The sequence below is a fragment of the Astatotilapia calliptera genome, chromosome 8 (genome assembly GCF_964374335.1).
Source record: "Astatotilapia calliptera chromosome 8, fAstCal68.1, whole genome shotgun sequence".
Taxonomy (NCBI): Eukaryota; Metazoa; Chordata; class Actinopteri; order Cichliformes; family Cichlidae; genus Astatotilapia; species Astatotilapia calliptera.
The window spans coordinates 18255486-18273907 of record NC_137429.1 but is presented as its reverse complement, the minus strand read 5'-3'; the positions used below and the strand labels follow the sequence as shown (position 1 = coordinate 18273907).

General features: G+C 40.8%; 1 protein-coding gene across 2 annotated transcripts; it reads right to left on the bottom strand.

The window, feature by feature from the left end:
* Positions 1 to 2580: 2580 nt before the first annotated feature.
* On the bottom strand, positions 2581 to 16439 carry tbc1d24 (TBC1 domain family, member 24). 2 transcript variants are annotated; one of them, XM_026178742.2, is made up of 8 exons: positions 16309 to 16427; positions 14117 to 14206; positions 10618 to 11724; positions 9490 to 9648; positions 9127 to 9190; positions 7909 to 8004; positions 4943 to 5189; positions 2581 to 3611 (listed from the first exon to the last, which is right to left on the bottom strand). In XM_026178742.2, the coding sequence occupies exons 3-8, from the start codon at positions 11601 to 11603 to the stop codon at positions 3457 to 3459; spliced, it is 1707 nt and encodes a 568-aa protein (XP_026034527.2). In that variant the 5' UTR covers positions 11604 to 11724; positions 14117 to 14206; positions 16309 to 16427; the 3' UTR covers positions 2581 to 3456. The 2 variants fall into 2 exon arrangements, with proteins under 2 accessions (XP_026034527.2, XP_080161663.1); XM_080305537.1 differs by lacking the exon at positions 14117 to 14206 and having other exon boundaries at positions 16309 to 16439.
* Between the last annotated feature and the right edge of the window lie 1983 nt (positions 16440 to 18422).

Below are 18422 nucleotides of genomic sequence, written 5' to 3'. Positions count from 1 at the left end.
CTTTTATTTTAAAGGTCACCCCTATTGTGCTTCACTTTGGTATGCTCCGCTGCAGGCTTTCCCTTTGATATCTACATTTAATTCACCCTTCTGAAGAATGAGGACGAAATGATGGGTGAAAGCAATAGATATCTTATTTATTATTTTCTACACCTTGCACCCGGGCTAGGGCCATTTAGTGGAAGGTGGTTTGCAGTCAGGTGTGATATGCAGCAATGTACCACATAACAGTGGGAGAATCCCCATTTCACTGAGATTAAGAAAGAGGAAGGGGTCATGAGAGCTCGCACCCCGAGTTAGAGATGAAGAATGTCTGCATGTGTGACTCAGAGAAAGCTTGTGCAGTCCCCATGCCTCCTCCTCTTCTCCCATCTATTCCTCTTACCCTGCTCACTCTGCATTGCCTAGTCAAGTCAGCACTACATGCAGGCCCCCTCCGCCAGTGCTACTGTAATAGCCTCATGACTCGTGATGCCATTTCTCCACAAGGACCACAGGCCTCCTTCCTTTCGATCACTTTAACTGGCCAGTATCTTAGTAAATCAGGGGTATAAAACAAGAACAGAACATTTGGAGATGGGGATGGTGTGTGTGTTTGTGTGTGTGGTGATGCTGGTAGCAAAACGGTCACTATGAATGAAATGACTTTCATTTCTGTTTTCTCTTTTTCTGGTCCTTGACTGAACACTCATTGATCCGGGTGGGGGGGTGAAGAGAGAGGTGTGTAGCATTTCAGCTGAGACTGGATTATAGTGTTCATACTCAGAGCCTATTTAATAGCATGTAATGTGATAGTCTACATACCTACTTCATTGATTCCTGTTTGTTTTGAGTAAATGGTAATGACTGTGTTGTAAGGAGAGCATACGCTATAATTTATTGGCTGATCTCTGGAATTACTTTTAAGGAAGGGAAAGAGGGAACTGTGAGAAGTTCTCACAAGGGCATCATGAAAGGCACGTTTGCTACAAAGTGTCAGTGCACACTGTCATCCTTTAGCTTTCAGTGATTCTGCTCAGTTCCACACATGTTATATGTCATAGATAATGTAAAATTTTCCCTTTACATAACAACACTGAGATACCCAGTGTCTAAATTTACATAAGAAACAGAAATCCTCGACATCATTTTAAACACACACACACACCCCAGTACCAGCTCCTGCAATATTCAGTCATTGAATCAGATCAGTACTCGTTGGGACCTCCTCAGCCTGTGTTTTAACCCACCCACTCACTAAGCCAAGTGGCAGGGGTGGCGGTCAAGGAAAAGACCAGTCTCAGTGTACTGTTAAACACTTAAGCATCTTATTCCTCGAGGCTAAGAAGCATGGTTTTTCAAGGAGATGCGCCAGACCAGCATCCAAAGGAGCAGCTAAATATAGCCGTGCATGTGCGATTAGGAGAGTGTGAATCCTGAATGGAGAGCACAGCCTTGGTGAGACAGAGTCAATTCCACTTACTGTAAAAGAAGGAATTACTCCACTCCTTCGCCATTTAAGCTGCTGCATCTCTGCAGATACATTACAGCGAGGCGCGCACACACACACACTGCAAATCAGTTTGCGCTTTTTTAATTTATATGACTGCACTGACATTGATCGCTTGCACATTGACATGCCAAATAAAATGTCTGATAAATAACCAGGTGTATCCGTTTCCACAGCTGTGAGTTGGTAGGTATGCATGATTCAAATACAGCAGGCTCGGTTTCTCTGTTAGGTTTGATTGAAATGTGGTATGGATTTCTATGAATTGAATTCTGCAGCGCAGCTCACTACCAAGATATATTTATAACTATATCTGACTCATATCTGCTGAATATTTTCCAGTCATGCAGCGTCAGTGTCAGCTTCCACAAAAGAGAGACATGCACAAGACAGCCAAACGAAAATAGACGTGGTGCGTGTGTCTGAGCAATTTACTTGTCATTCTTAGTAGTTTAAAGCTGGAGCTTTACTACAGATTTATATGCAATTTGCAAGAATTTAATTTCTGCTAATTAGGGTGTCAGTTGTGGTTTTAATATCACAGATTTCTCTGTGGGTTTGAGGTGCTTTGAAGGCTTACAACCCCCTCCCAAAAAAACTCAATCCCTATGTGATATGGCTTTCAGTATACACTTGTATAACTTTGCAGTCCCTTTGGGAAAAGGCTAACTGAAAGTAACCGCTGGGAGTACAGAGCAAACACAAGACAATGTGTGGTCAGCTGACCGTAAAGGCATGTGGCACACTTCTGTGAAAATCTGAGAAAATGCAACTCTTGCTTTGCAGGAACAAACGTGACAGATTTGAAAGGATTAGAAAACTAAATCTTCAAATGTGAACTGTGGATAATGTCAGGAGAATCAGGGTCTGGAGTTCACTTTTCCTCACCGCAGCAGATGGCTCGCTTCAAAATCATTCTCACTAGTAGAAATACTTTTACTTACACCCATTTATTCACTGTGAATTCATTAGTATTACTCTCACACTGAGTTGTTTTAGGGAAATGGATGTTTAAAGCTGTTTTTGGACTGCAGTGTGTGGGTGAAAACACCTTCAGTAACAAGACAAAATAACAATGACAACACAATGACTCTGATGAAAGCTTAATGCTGTATTTTCACATTTGCAATTACTCAATTGACACTTTACTGAAGCACATTTTCAAATCCACACTCTCACACAGAGGCCCCCCAACGACACTAGGAACAGGACAGCGTTTCAACTTCTCATTACAATCTTTATACTGGAAAGGACGGAAATAACAGGAAAATGATGTAGAGGAGAAGAAAAAACAACAACAACATTATATTCATATACTGCACAAAAGGGAGACAATCATCACAGACTCAAAGAGAAAGCTGGTGCAAAATGGCAACATAAAAATTCACTAGATCTTCATAAACATTTACACCATGAATTCATTTGTCAGATCTCCCATCACGATATATCAGGAAGTGTGGGAAGATACGACAGGTTCTCTAACATCTAGGTTCTTTTGTTCATCATATATCACAAACATGGAGACTCGACTTCACACATGCTGTTGTAAACCTCATGACCTGATAGTAATGTAAGGACTGCAGAGTTAGCTTAACAATGAGTTTGGCAGATTGAGATAAACTACAGAAGAAAAAAAAGGACTTAAATTTACATTCAGAAAATCAAATGTTTTTGCTCAGCAGGTTGATCCTGGACATTTCCATTATCACGTCAACAAAATGAGTACACAAATCTATAAATACAAAAATAAACAGGAAAAAAAAGAAACATTTTTGTTCATTTGCAGAAATTTGAACAAACTGCTTTAATACATTTTTTTTAAAAAGTAATTCAGAGTTGAATTTGCAGGACGGATGTGGTTTTGTTTGCATGTCTGTTTTCCACCTAAAACACTTGACTTCTTATTTCACATGTTTAAGTGTTTGTGGATGAATACCTAAGTATGTGTTGCATGTATGTGCTCAGCATTATGAGGCCATGGTGTCCTGGAAGCCCCACACCTCTAGCAGTGAAATCTGGAAGCTCTCTGCACACAGGGGCGGGTTGTCAAAGGTAGTGCAACTGCCAGTGCGCCCGTGGTTCAGCTCAGAGTCGATATACAGAGCGTTGCCGTTGCCTCCTCCTGATCGGAAAGAAGATGACAGAGTTTGCATGAGTTACCAACGATCAGCACTTCTTCCAAGCAGATTCTTTAATATTAACACTGTTTCATCGACATATAGTGATCAACACATCTGATCAGTTTGGCAGCAACTCAGTGCAAGTAGGCATGTAGACATGGTCAAGATTACTTGGTAAAGTTAAAACTGAGAAATGGAATAAGGAAGAAAGGTGTTTTAAGCGACTGAATGTGGTCATTGGGTTGGTATGAAACTCAGAAACTGCTGATATACTGTGATTTTACCCACACAACCATTTCTGGGGTTTACAGAGACTGGTCCACAAAAAAAAGGAGCTAACGGAAGGAAACAGTAACTTAAATATGCAGAAGAGCATCTGTCAACGTACAACACGTGCAACCTTGAAGCAAAAGGGCTACAGCAGCAGAAGACCACACCAGGTTGTTGGTGGTGTAATGGTGTGGGGGATATTTGCACACTGTGTCTCTTGACCATTGTTCAAACACCATGGTCTGCATTAGCTTTGCTGCTGATGGTGTCCTTCCCACTTTATGAGCACCATCTTCTGATGGCTGTTTTCAGCAGGATAAAACACCAGGTCACAATGCTCAAATCACCTTTAACTAGTTTCCGAACATGACAGTGAGTTCACTGTACTAAACCACCTCCAGAGTCAATAGATCTCAGGCCAATAGAGTACATTTGCTCATTTGGTGAAACAGGATTTTCCCAGACAATAAAACATCAAACTTGGACCATAAAACTATCCAGACTCATTCTTTGGTTCATTATTCTGTTTAAGTATTTTAGTAATGTTATTTATAATGTTTGAGATTGCAAAAAGTCTTTACTGCATGTGCAGTAAAAGCTTTCCATCAAGTGCTACCCTGTTTAAAATCAAAGGATATCAGTAAAGGTCTTTAGCATTACTGATCAGAGTTAGCATAAACCACTTTTACAAATCACAAAAACATTTACATTCCAGGTCTCTAAAAATACAGTTTCAAAATTTATTAAAAGCTGAAAAGTGTGTTTTACACCAATAGCTCACTATTGTGGAAAGTAAAAATCACAATGATTTAGAAGTCATTAAAATGTGTTCAGAATTTGACAATTTGATGACTATTCATCATCAAATCATGTAGGGGGATAGCAGTGTGCTTAAAACAGCACCTGATTAGAATTAGGTACGCCCGATGGCACCCCCTTTAAGAAATTAGGCGCTAGTTCTTTACCAATTTTCCTAATTATGACAGAATACAAGTTACTATTTAAAAAACACGCTTTAAAATGGGAAATACACATAAAAGACATACTGTCAAAGTCCACTCACCCACTATGATGGAGTCAACATTTCCAGACATGAACATAGAAGTATTCTTAGAGTTCAGGTTGAAGTGGCGGGCAGACAGAAATGGTGACAGCTCTCCAGGAGGTTTTTCTGGCTGCTGTAAGCTATTGCTGTCTGTGATCTGGTCTTCAGATGTTGCCGTTTCTTTCTGAGCCTGGGTCTTGATGGACGAAGCCAGCTCAGGGTGACTGATTACTATCCACTCGTAACGCTCCATCTCCGGCTTCAGCTAACAAGAGAAACAGAAATGTCTATAATTAACAACTACACACCAGAAAACTACACATTAAATGAAGTAATAATAGAACAAAACACCCACAAACACCACAAACACAGAAGATGGGGGACTCTAGAAGTTTGGAGCTTTAACATAACTTTTACTTGTTAGAGTCATGGCTGCTTTAAAAATTCTCCTCTAAGCAGCCATCTGGTACTCTGAAATTTTCCCAGAGGAGACACTCAGCCTCAGGGGTCCTCAGTTTGAGATGTAATTAAGAAGTTGGAGCAGTTTTCTCAGAAGATTTTCTTGGATTTCTAGTCATGAAATTTACCATTAAGAACTACAAACAAGAAAACTCAGCTTTTTACTGCAGAGCAGCTTCATGATGATTTAGTAGACTCTGGTGTGGCACCTTTACTGTGCCGTAACACCTGCAAAAACGTGGCTCATCAGAAGAAAACCTCTCTTATGCCTCACGAGTCTACAATCAGAAGATTTCAAATGAACATCTAAACATGGCACATACATTAGAAAACTAATCCAGTGTGTTGACGAAGTTGAAACAAAGCTTTATGGCCACAATGAATAAAGAAATGTTTGGAGAAAATGGGGTAAATTAAGTCAAGCAGAGAAACAATACAAGCTCTAACACGAGCTTTCTTTGATATGTACTCATTTCTAATCTTGTCCATCCTGGTCACTCCCATTGAAAATCTTAACATCTCCAGCTCATCCACAGTCTTTTTGTCAGTGCAATGTGCTCAAACCATACATCACAGCATGTCTCACTAACATCTTTTAACCCTCCCTTTCATTCTTGCTGCCATCCTTCAGTCACAGATCACCTGTGATACTCGTCTCCACTAACAACATCCTGCCCGCACTCTCTTCTACACGGTCAGTTGTTTTGGATGGCTGACCCCAAGTATTTAAACTCATGTACTCATTTGAATTACTTCTCCTTCCAGCTTCTCTGTTACATCCATGTTCCTCTTAGTCACACACTTACATTCTGTCCTGCTTCTATGAATTTGCCTTCCTCTTCTCTCCAGAGCAAACCTCCCCCTCTCCTACCTGCTCCCTACCATCACTAAAGATCACAGTGTCATCTGCAAAGATCAGTCCATGGAAATTCCTGCTTGGTCTCATTTGTCAGCCTGTTCATCACCATTGAAAACAAGAAGGGGCTCATTCCCTGGAGTAATACCAGGCTCACCTTGAATCCATCTGTCACACCTACAGCCCACCTCACCTCTGTCTAAGCTATCCTTGCTTACCTCTCTGCCATTTCAGACTTCTCATGCAGTAACAGTTGCTCTCTTGGCACCCCATCATATGCTTTCTCTAGATCTACAAAGACCTTCTGACGTTCTCCGTACTTCTCCATTAACACACTTGAAGCAAACATCGCATCTGTAGTGCTAACTCATCATGAATTTGTACTGCAACACACCGATTGTCATTTCTTTTCCCATAGCTTCATGATATGGCTCATCATTTTTGTTCTTCTGTAGGTACTACAGCTCTGCACGTTGCCTTTGTTTTAGAAAATCTGTACTAGTACACTTCTTCATTCTTCAGGCATCTTCTCTTCTCTAGGTTTTTGAAAAAAAATCTCTCTCTCCCTAACACTTGAAAATCTAGAATAGGCTCCTTGAAGAGGTGCAAACAGAACTGAACTGAATGTAATCTTTATTTTGAACATGTTAAAAAAATACAACCACATAGAAGAAAAAAAAAAAAAAAGAGACAAACAAACAAAGCAGAAGTTTTCCTCTTTACAATCTCTACCTAAAAACCGTGGACAGAGCTCAAAACAGAAGTGGATACAAGTCCCAAAATTACAGAACTAGAAGCCTTATGAAGGAAGAATGGAGGATCACCTTCACAGCTTTTAGCAAAGCATTAGAAAGCTGTGAGACTTGTCAAAGGGGCATTACTGATCATGTAAGAAAAGGACCTCAAACATCAGTTTGAGGTCCTTTTCTTGAATTTGAAAATGTAAACGATAGAAAAAAGAAAAGAAAAATCCCATAAGAGAAGGTAAGACCTTTAAGTTTACGTCTTCTGGAGACTGATAACTTTTTTTTTTTGGTAGGGTTATTCTAATGTTTGCATGGCATACATTATCTTGTATCCTACTAATTTTCTCCTGGTCCTGTTCAAACCTCTACTGCCCATCCAATAGACATTGGTCCTGGAGTCTGTCTCTCGTGTGTGTCAGGTGTGGTATCAGGTACGAGCCTGCTACGATACTGAGGGCTTCGGGTTACAGGAGTTTCCGATATGTGTGTGCTGAAGTATTGGTGTTTGAGATGACTGTGTTTTCTGGTGTCTAGGCTCAGACAGCACACAGCTGAGCTTTACACAGTTAGCCAAGTAAATAATTCATAGAGAAGGGAACAGACAGCCAGTCTTTATTTCTATTTCTAGGCAATGTTGCACTGCTGCCACCAGAATAGCAACAAGAGTGGCTGTTTTTTTTGCACTTGACAGCATGTCAATGAATAGGGAACTGTGCCCTAGTATGAAAACTTCTCCAAATGATACACCAACTGGGGCCATTGATATTGACAACAGTAACATTTGAAAAAAGATAGATGGTACCCCCTGCTGGTCATACAATAGCACTACAAAAAAATTCCAACTATCTCTAAAAATGACTCAAATGATGTCTTTAAGAAAAAAAATTGGTTTTTTGCTACTAGATAACTGAAAATAATCTTACCCTGAAGACAAAACATTCCCCTGTGCCGAAGAAGCTCAACTTGTTGCCTCCTCTCTTCCTTTCCTCCCAATCAGTGGACAGAAACGCTCCGCATACCTGTTGGAAAAAAAATTAAAAACTGCATGAGTGAGATAATTTGTGGATTTATTCACCTTCAGCGGTTGTGACAAAAGTCAAGCAAGTGGAAGGACTCTGACTGTGGTGTCTGTAAGATGCCAACACTAATGCCAGGATAATCCAATCATACGACACATGTATAATCAGGAACTTTAAACCCAGTTCACAGAACCCAGGACAAAAATATAACCCGAGTCTACTTTGAAAAACAGAAACCTAATCTTAGTCTCTTTAGCTCCTTAAATAAAGAGCAATGACTGAGTTAATGCTACGAGTAGGTCACACCTATTGCATGTGCTAAGAAGGACTTTACTTGTCAAACATGACATTTTTACCTTTGATGCTCCCTGTATCAGACAAAGATAGAAACTAATGATAGTTATATATTAGGGAGGGTCAGAGGGCAAGAATGACTTGGGGGTCGGCAAAAGCCCTTAAACTAAGAAACCAAAACAGAAACATAGAAAGAAAAAGTGCAGAAATATGTTAAGACATTTGTGCAAATGTTTTTACTTGTGCATTAAACTCAAACTTTAACGCAATCTCAGTACAGACCTGCATCCCTAAATGGAGAAAAATTAAGCTAACATTTATGCATGCCCGTCTCTGACAACAATCCAATCCATTTACTGATAAGACTGTTAAACTCCACTTTGTCTTGGACTGCAGCCGGTGACAGCAGTGCTTCTGCTCTGAAGATCCTCTGCAAGCTGGAGGGTCACACCACCACAGAGGCTGCAGCAGGTGGAGTGCTGGTTCAAGCGTCATCACGCTGAGCTCATAGAGGCAGCAGCGCTGAGCAGAGTCACAAACTGCAGTTCAGTTTTCTGCAGTTCAGAGAAAACTGATCTTTGCTTCCTCTTTATTGTGACAAAATGTACAAAGTATGAGTAATACTCATGAGGTTGCTTAATTTTTCCTTTTCACACATCACAGACTGGATCGAGATCGCCCAAAGGTTGGTTCCAAATATGAGGTCGCATTTTACTCGTATTTTATCTTAGCTCGTTGATCATAATAAAATATCTGATGGCACATTCCACTGTTTCCTTCAGACAAAATAAACAATATTTACGTCAGTAGAAAAAAAATGCTACTTACATCGCCATCTGTGGTCCTGATGAGGAGCAGAGTGGGTTCGTGGCCCTCACAATGCGAGTAGAATCTGTAAAAAAGGAAAAACATTTAATTCACTGCAACAGTCTTATTAAACACCTAATACTGAAACTAACACATATCCAGTGGATCGTAATGCAGCAACAGTAACACACTTTTGTATTTTGTACTTTATTAAAACAAGAAGCCGTTGCTTTAAGCCATGAAAGAAATTGATTTGACTCCATTAAAAGAAAAATGTAACCTTAAATTCAGATTTACCCAAACTTTTAGTTATTAATTTCATTCAAAGTTATAAAATGTAAATTATGAGCAGCAGCTAACACTTAATTAAATTGTAAAATGCACCTGTTCAGGCTGCAACCGTGAGTGGAGGTTGTGAAGAGAAGCTGTGGTTGGCACAGGGCAAAGCGCTCTGGGATCCATGACCAGATGTCATGCATCTCCTTGGCACTGACTATCTCCGAGGAAAATGTGTCAGGGTTAAGTGCCAGCTGCACGTTCCGCCTGCAGATGCCAAAGCAATTTAGACACAGGAAAGAGAGAGAGGTTCGGAAAGAGCATCCCATACAGTGAAGAGATATGTATAAAATACACCACCACCCCCCCCCCCCACCCCCCCCGGGGGAAAAAAACAAAAAAAACCAAACCACAAAACAGCAACTTGGTCACAGGTTATTTAAAACGGGTATCAGAAATAAGTGTAACCATGAAAGAGCACCCACCTAGAGCTGTAAAAGAACCAATGTGGCAAACACAGGAGTGGTGTGCAGATGAGACAGAACATGGTGCATGGAAAAATCGTGGCACAAACCAAGCAGAAAAGAAAAAAGAACAGACGGTGAGAAAAGGATGCAAAGCAACTCAAACAGTTTCCTACAGCATGCCAGAATATAAAGCTTAAAAGACAGAGGGCATTGCTACCAACAAAAAATAAAATAAAATAAAAAAAATGCTAAAACAGTTAAGACTGTAAACATATCTACTCTACACTTGTGCTAAATTATATTTCAAATGGTTTATATTGGTCGTCTGCATGCCATGCATACCAGGGTGAAGTCCACAAACCGTGAAGGAAGTTTAGTCATGTTCAAGTATTTTCATTCTAATGGCAGTAGATTTCCAGACTGAAGGTAATGGTAAATTATGAAACATTAGAGTTCACATATTGCTAGATTAACAAAGTGGACTGATTAATTTTATTAAAAGAGCTCAACTCCTAGTATGGGACTGTGAGAAGCCATTTGGTTAAGTTTATTATAAAAATTATACAACATGTGGTAACATTAACTTAAAAAAAGCAGAGTAATGACATAAAGCCACATTTTTAGACATAAACACAGCGTGTAGCAAAGTGTCCGCACAGGAAATAGCCCAGTTTTGAAGTTTAGAAAGTACATTTACCCACTTAAAAAAACAAACAAAACAAAAAATAAAACATTTACTTTTTTCTTTTTTTTCTTTTTTAAACTTTACCGCTTCTGCTTCACAGTGATTCCTTTTTGCTGCAGGGACTTCTCATTTGTAAGCTGCAGCAGGGTGATCTCCTTGCGGCTGAACATGCGGATGGAGAATGCCTTCTCGAGCAGCTTGTCAGGTGTGACGGTGGAAGCAATGCCCTTAACAAATACCTGAATATCTGCCTTGATTTTGTTTGAATCCTGCTGCTGGTTGCCCTGCCCCCCCTCTGCTCCCATTTTATGCTTGCGATAGAACTTGAGCAAGGCTACTGCCACGCGGTAAAGAACCTTATAGCCCTCTACTAGGTAGACATCTAGGACCCTAACCACATGGCTAAAAGGCAGGTCACCGAGGACCCAGCGCTGCCAGTCTGAGTAGACATCCATCACATCCTGAGCCGTGGCAACGATCAGTTTGTGAGCAGCTGTGCAGTACTTATTGGCTAGGTCACCGAAGGTCATGCAGCTAGACTCATAAGCCAGGAAGGTCTGGTCTATAAGTCGCTTCCCTGGCTCGTTGCATGCCAGTATGCGGCTGACATGCTCAAAACACTGAGCTTCGTCTACACTGAAGTGCAGGAGCAATGAAGTAACTGCAGGAAGAGCTGGGCAATGAGAGATATCTGGAAAGTGTCCAGCGAGGCAGTTGATGATCTGATGGGCTGAGGCTACTGCCTCCGGCTTCAGACAGTACCGCGGTATGGGATTTCCATCCACAAACTCTGGTAGTGGGACGTTGGTGGAGGTTTTCTTTGTGGCTGCATTTCCCATAATGTCACGATACACTGCTGCATCTGGGGTCACTGTACGGCAAGGAATGGCTTTGATGAGTTGCTGGTAGACTTGTGCCCGCAGCTTGTGGTTCTTGGCCCAATAACCTTGTCGAGCCATCCGTTTGAACTCTTTCAGATCTTTAGTGTCCACCTTGGTGGGCCCGCTGCTCTTGGCCAAATCGCCCATCTGGTTCCAGTCCACAAAGCTGCCATAGTCTTCTTCAGCCATTGTGCTGTAAACTTGCTGGACTGCTCGTGCAGGAAAAGAGGAGGTATCTGCCGAGGTCTTACTAACCTTCTAGCCTCCACACAGCAGATATTTTGTCTTTCTTATCTGCCCATTGTGGTCACTGGAAAAAAACAAGGGTGACAAGAATCAAAAAAAGCTTATAGTTATGCACATGCATTATTAGTAACTGTCAGTAGCATCATAGAATTATTCAGTTCCCACCGATGTAAATTTCATATTTATCACTTGAAAGATTTGTTCGAAAATGGCTTCCACCTTCTGAGCCCTTAGTGAACTTATCTAATTAGTCCTGATCTACACTAAGTACAATATATTACCAGAAGTATTCACTCACCCATCGCCGTCATTGAATTAAGGTGTTCCAATCACTTCCATGGCCACAGGCGTATAGAAATTGAGTACCTAGGCATTCAGACTGTTTCTACAAACATTTGTGAAAAAAATGGGTCGCTCTCAGGAGCTCTGTGAATTCCAGCGTGGCATCATGATAGGATGTCAGCTGTGCAACATGCCCAGTCGTGCTACTAAATATTCCAAAGTCAACTGCTAGTGGTATTATAACAAAGTGGAAGTGACTGGGAATGACAGATACTTAGCCACAAAGTGGCTCTGCTGGCTCAGCAGATGCTGAGGCACATAGTACCCAGAGGTTGATTACTTTCTGCAGAGTCAGTAGCTATAGACTTTCAAACTTCATGTGACCTTCAGATTAGCTCAAGAACAGCGCGTAGAGAGCTTCATTGAATGACTTTCTATGGCCAAGCAGCTGCACCCAAACCTAACATCATTAAGCACAATTCAAAGCGTCAGGTGCTTTAGACTTTAGAGCAGTGGAGACGTGTTCTCACAAGTGATGAATCACACTTCTCCATCTGGCTAACCGATGGATGGGTCTGGTTTGGTAGTTGCCAGGGGAACAGTACTTGTGTATTGTGCCAACCGTAAAATTTGTGGAGGGGGGGATTATGTGTGAGGGTTCTTTTTCAGGAGTTAGGTTCAGCCCCTTAATTCCAGTAAAAAGTAACTCTTAATGCTTCAGTATATCAAGACATTTTGGGAACAGTTTGGGGATTACCCCTTACTGTTCCAACATGACGGCGCACCAGTGCACAAAGCAAGGTCCATAAAGACATGGATATCTGGGTCAGTGTGTGGAAGAACTTGACTGGCCTGTGCAGAGTCCTGACATCAACCTGATACGACACCTTTGGGATAAATTAGGCTACGTTCACACTGCAGGTGAAAGCGCATCAAACCCGACTTATTTGACGCTATGCGACCCATATCCGATCATGGTATGACAGTGTGAACAGCACAAATCAGATATTTTCAAATCTGATCTGGGTCACTTTCGTATGTGGTACTGAATGCGATACATATCCGATGTTTTAGAAAGCGACTGCTGTTTGAACGGTCATGCCGCATTAAATCCGTCTTTTACGTCACTGACACAAGACAGACGCCAATTATCAGCGCCGGAGAAGCGCCCGAGAAGACATTGTGAACGCTTCCTGGCCATCCAGTGTAGATGTCAGTGAAACTGTTGGGAAGACAACGTTGGAGAAACGTGAACATTTTATTTGTACTGTATAATCTGCAGATTCTGACAGAAATCTGCAACTATCCTTTGAAGCACCGCTCCTCTCTAAAACAGCAATAAGGATAATTATTAGGCCATATGTAAATAACAAAATAACTTTACATTTCCCAATTTTGCTTTAAGTTATAGAGTATGAAACAAGTCTTTATATTAACGGCCATCAGTCAAACAATACTGTTTGTTCTGGGCCTAAACAGAGCGCGTTGTGTGTGACGTCTTCTTTTGTGCATGCGGGCCGCTTTGAGGGTTCACACTAGAGCACGTTTGCTGTCACATTTTATTTGTAGTGTGAACAAGCAGACAAAAATATCGGATTTGATTAAAAAAAAATCGGAATTGAGCATTAAGACCTGCAGTGTGAACGTAGCCTTAGGGTCTTTTGGGATGTCACTCAAGTTTATATGACAAACGAGTGAATACTTTTGGCAATTTAGTGTATATGAGCTAGCTGAGGATAAGCATACAATTAGGAAGAAATATGAATATCTGAAAGTGGAAAATTAGACTTTATAGCATGGTACTGTACAAAATACAAAAAAAACGAGTGCTATAAAAAGAAAAACTAATAAATGGATAACAAATGTAGCATTGGTATTTACACCAGAATACATAAAATACTGCCCAATATGTAGCAATGTTAAATTAGAAAAATGCACAAAAATAAAGACTCAGAAAGTTCTGTTTCCATAAGAAGCGATTTGAGAGATGGAATGCATAATGACCACAGTAAATCTGTAATGAAGACACACTACTGATCAATTTCCCTAATCATGTTCTGACAAATACAAAAATGCATGTGCATCATACACCTCATACACCTGTGAAAGCTTGAAATGACTTGTGTGCAAACACCTTTGGCTGATTTAATTGGCTACTAGAAAAACAAACAAACCTGTAATTGTTGAAGGTCACAAGCTGTTAACTAACTGTTTCACATCCCACATGATACAGGCAGATGGTACGCCTACAAATCAGTTGCGCCCTGAAACATACGGAGAATAGCTGAAGCACAATCTTTTTGGGTGCTTTTATTTCCCCTTTCTCAAGACGTCACATGAAGATGGCAGTCCAAAGATCACTTGCAATACACTAAAAGAGACAGTCATTAAAAATCTGTTTATATAACTGTCACATAGAGGACGATATCAACATATCCTTGCATGAGAAGCTGGGAGCACTCGCGATATAACTGTCCTACTTATAATAAATAAGGGCATGTTTCACCTAAATGTTGCCATTATACACGTGACACTGGGTGCAACTGATCAAAGTCAGACTCGATAATATAGTGGCTAAGATTAGGTCTAAGAATAGTTTGGCAGTCTGTAGCACAGTCGCACACTGTTTTATAGTGCGGTCACACCTGTAGTCTGGGCTTCATCGGAAAAACTGTGCTCTATCACACAGGTCTTGTTGTTTGTTTGAATTAAAAATAGAAATTTCTGTCCGCATTAAACACAGGAATGTTCTGAGAAAAAAGGTTTGGAATTTCATGAACCACATACTGGAATGAGCAGTTTTGGTCTTGTTTTGCAGGATGAATATTTCACTGGGTGACTAAAGAACAGAATAAATCTGTATTTAAAAATAAAGAAAGAAGGCAAAGATGAAAAGAGGGCAGCTTCTATTACAGGAGAATTACACCGTAAAATCCACAAGGAATTAATGACAACAAAAGGTACGAGCTGAAGTTTTTACCATGGCTCTGAAAAGTAAGGAAAACTCACTCGAGGCGTGCAATCACTATGAATGACTGAAGAACCCCCAAAACAAGAAGTGAAACAGTCTTATTCGTCCCACAGAATTGCTAAACTTTTGCTTTACGGCCATTTCCTTTTTTTGTGGTTTTGTTTTGTTTGTGACCTGTAAAATCTAAATGCAATCCTGTTTAAAATAATTACACAAATGCTGCTCAATAAAGATGTCAGACTGATACAGCCTAGCCATTATTTTGACCAATTACGAGTTCCCAAATCTCAGGGCTCAAATGGTTGGATTTATCCTAACCAAACTGCATTTTAATTGCAAACCAAAGCAAAGATTTTTAACCTTTCATCAAGATAACAGAATTTTCCTGTAGGCATTTAAAAAACAAAAAAGAAAGAATATTGTAATAGTTTAAGGGTTTCCAGCTAAAGAATGTTTGATTTAATCACTATATACACTTTACATTCACAGATAATAGATGTAGATGAGAATGACACTGGGATGGCAGCTGTATTACTATGTGTCTGAAAATTTACAGAAAGAAAAGACCCCCCACACACACACACACACATTTCCGTACTTCTTTTGATGCTCCATGTCCATTTGAAATAAACAAAACAAAACCTGCCTCAGATATTAATGTAAAACGTACCGAGGGGAGGAGGAGGAAGCTTCTTGCTAGCCTTAACGGAGAGCGTACTGTACTGTTAGCTAGCTGTACTATAAAACCAATTACTGCTTTTAGTTTCATTCTGGACGCTCAGTAAAAGCACACAAACGGCTAAGGTAAGGCTGCAGGTACAATTGTGTCATCACATACTGAGGTGACAGCTCCAAATTAGCTGCATTTTCAATCCTATAAACGATTAACGTCAGCTAACCAGCTGAGGCAAAATAAGCTAGCACGAAACAAGCGGCCACGGGTCACAGGGTATTTAACATTACCGCCGGAGTAAATCTGATATACCCTTTTCCATTCACACTTGCCAAGTTAGCACTGTTAGCCTTAGCTAGCCGCATCTGTCAGTGCAATTCAGGAGCAACCGGAACCTTAACTAGCCGCACAAAACCTACTCGCTAAACACATAACCTCCACAACAAGCGTGCAGATACGGACAAACGCTAAAACATTTGAGCAAGCTCTTGGCTAACGTTGCTTGATTAGCCAGCATGGACGTTGTCAACCACAAATTAATTTGGTCCAAAGGCTGTCTTGGAGTTTGTTTATAACAAGATGTTTCCGCTTATTTATTTATTTTTTAGAAAAGCGTGTCATATCCACAAAGCTAGAAACACGCCAGAGTATGACCTTTACTCCACAACAAGGAAGACGATATATAAATAGCTGTCAGAAGAAAATTAAATGAATATCCCTACCTGAGTCTGAGATGTCTTGAGACGGGAGACAGCGTTCATATTAAGTACCCTCGAGCATGCGCACTGCCTCCAATCCCGGACGCAGCGTTTTTGAGCGTGCAGCTGCTGAAGCTGCAGACAGGGGCTCAGATGGAGTGGTTAAATATAAACTGTTCTCAGTTACTTATCTGTACACTCACTAGGTTGTTAGATTATTTTTGTGAAAAAAAACCAACGTTAATACAAACATAAATCTAGAATACAAACTATATAATATTAGTAGCAGACATGCCAAATTTGGGGTTTATGACATGGGCATGCCAGTATCAAACATTTATGTTACACAAAAAGCTATGAAATTCCATAAACTCTGCTGAGTGCAACAAAGAGTAACTCAAATATTTATCCATGGCTTAGTTTCTGAAGAAAAGTACTGTTGCGTGGTAGATCCCATTATCTGCTATGTCCTGTTTACTTCCAGACCTTCTGTGTCAAATATGTGATGGCACTGGAACAGGACAGGAAGTACCCTGGCAAGCACAACAAGCCCTGCCTTTGTCCAGGACTCAAAGCAACCATCAAAATACAACCGCCCAACACATGACAGTTATTACTGATGATTAAATTGTGGGGCCATCACAGAGCGACTCTGGGTAAAATGTTATTTGGCTCTGTCTCTCTTCCTCTCACGCACTGCCTATGTCTTTTTATACCGTCATTTTGTACTTCAGTAATAAAGAAAAAGGGGCAAATACTACTACTAGTAATAAACAAACATATCAGCATTTGTTTTTCCCTATATAATATAAGTAAAAAGCCACCACAAAACTGATTACGTTGCACAGCACACAGAAATGACAAAAGAAGAGAGCAGCTATGTCACAGTGAGGCAGATCTAATCTGTCATCCATGTACATGGTTCTCTGGATAACTCATAACTCATCAAGTCTTTTCTATTTCACACTTTGCACCACCCAAGACGCCATTTACCTCCCACTCCAGCCAGAATGGATGTATTATCATGCACACAAATATCAGCACACTCTCTTACATGAAGCATATGTGCAGGCATATGTTGGGGCTAGGGCACCGTTAAAGCATAGATAGGATCAATGCAACTTAATACATTTGCTCCAGTACTTTAATTACTTTAGTAAATCCGTATTAGAACACAGGGATGCACATGAACCTCACAAAAATGAAAACAACAGTTTAATAATAATAATGGATTGCATTTATATAGCGCTTTTCGGGTACTCAAAGCACTTTACAATTCCACTATTCATTCACTCTCACACACTGGTGAAGGCAAGCTAAAGTTGTAGCCACAGCTGCCCTGGGGCGAGAAGCGAGGCTGCCATATTGCGCCATCGACCCCTCTGGCCATCACCAGTAGGCGGTAGGTGTCTTGCCCAAGGACACGACAACCGAGACTGTCCGAGCCGGGGCTCGAACCGGCAACCTTCCGGTTACAAGACAAACCGCCAACTCTTGAGCCACGATCGCCCCGTTTACACAGTCTACACTGGGTTCATTTCTGATTTCTGATTTAATTCCCACATCTCTTGTACTTGATCACCGCTATGCAACCCCATTTAAATACCCCTGTTTTTGATTCAGTATATGTGTCCTCTCATGTCAACAGTTTATTTCAGTCATCCACTGTCACCACACTATACTAACCGAGCCAATTTTAATAGACAGACAAATACCCCAACTGGGGGTGGATGCTCTCACCATCCAAGCCTTTTGGCCAGTACCTTGTCTCACAAACACCCGGTCTTCTTTGCACCTTCCCCCCAATCCCTTTAATAATAACCCTGCTTCACATGGTGAGACCGTCAAATCACAGGGTCCACTTACTGGTGTCCAAATGACCATTAGGGACCTGATTTTCAAAGCTCCTCCATGTACCACACAAAGACCTGTAGCATCACATGAGGAGAACTGACCTCCCCATCTAGCTCGATGGGAAGATAAGGCAATTGAAGGGATTAAATCATCCCTGACTGATTTAGGGCTTCAGTTTGTGGATACCACTCTGAATGTAAGGGGATCTTTAGCAAGGATGGTGGGTCAATACTTTTGAACTACATTCTCGTCATAGGGCACAAATAGCCAAGAAGATCCTCTCT

What these genes read in the sequence shown, in the direction of transcription:
- tbc1d24 (XM_080305537.1), bottom strand. Translation starts at nt 11,603, where the DNA reads ATGGCTGAAGAAGACTATGGCAGCTTTGTGGACTGGAACCAGATGGGC. An exon ending in ATCACTGTGAAGCAGAAGCG is followed by an intron (nt 9,649 to 10,617) that starts GTAAAGTTTAAA and finishes TGGCATCTGCAG; the next exon opens with GCGGAACGTGCAGCTGGCAC. An exon ending in TCAGGACCACAGATGGCGAT is followed by an intron (nt 8,005 to 9,126) that starts GTAAGTAGCATT and finishes TTTTTCCAACAG; the next exon opens with GTATGCGGAGCGTTTCTGTC.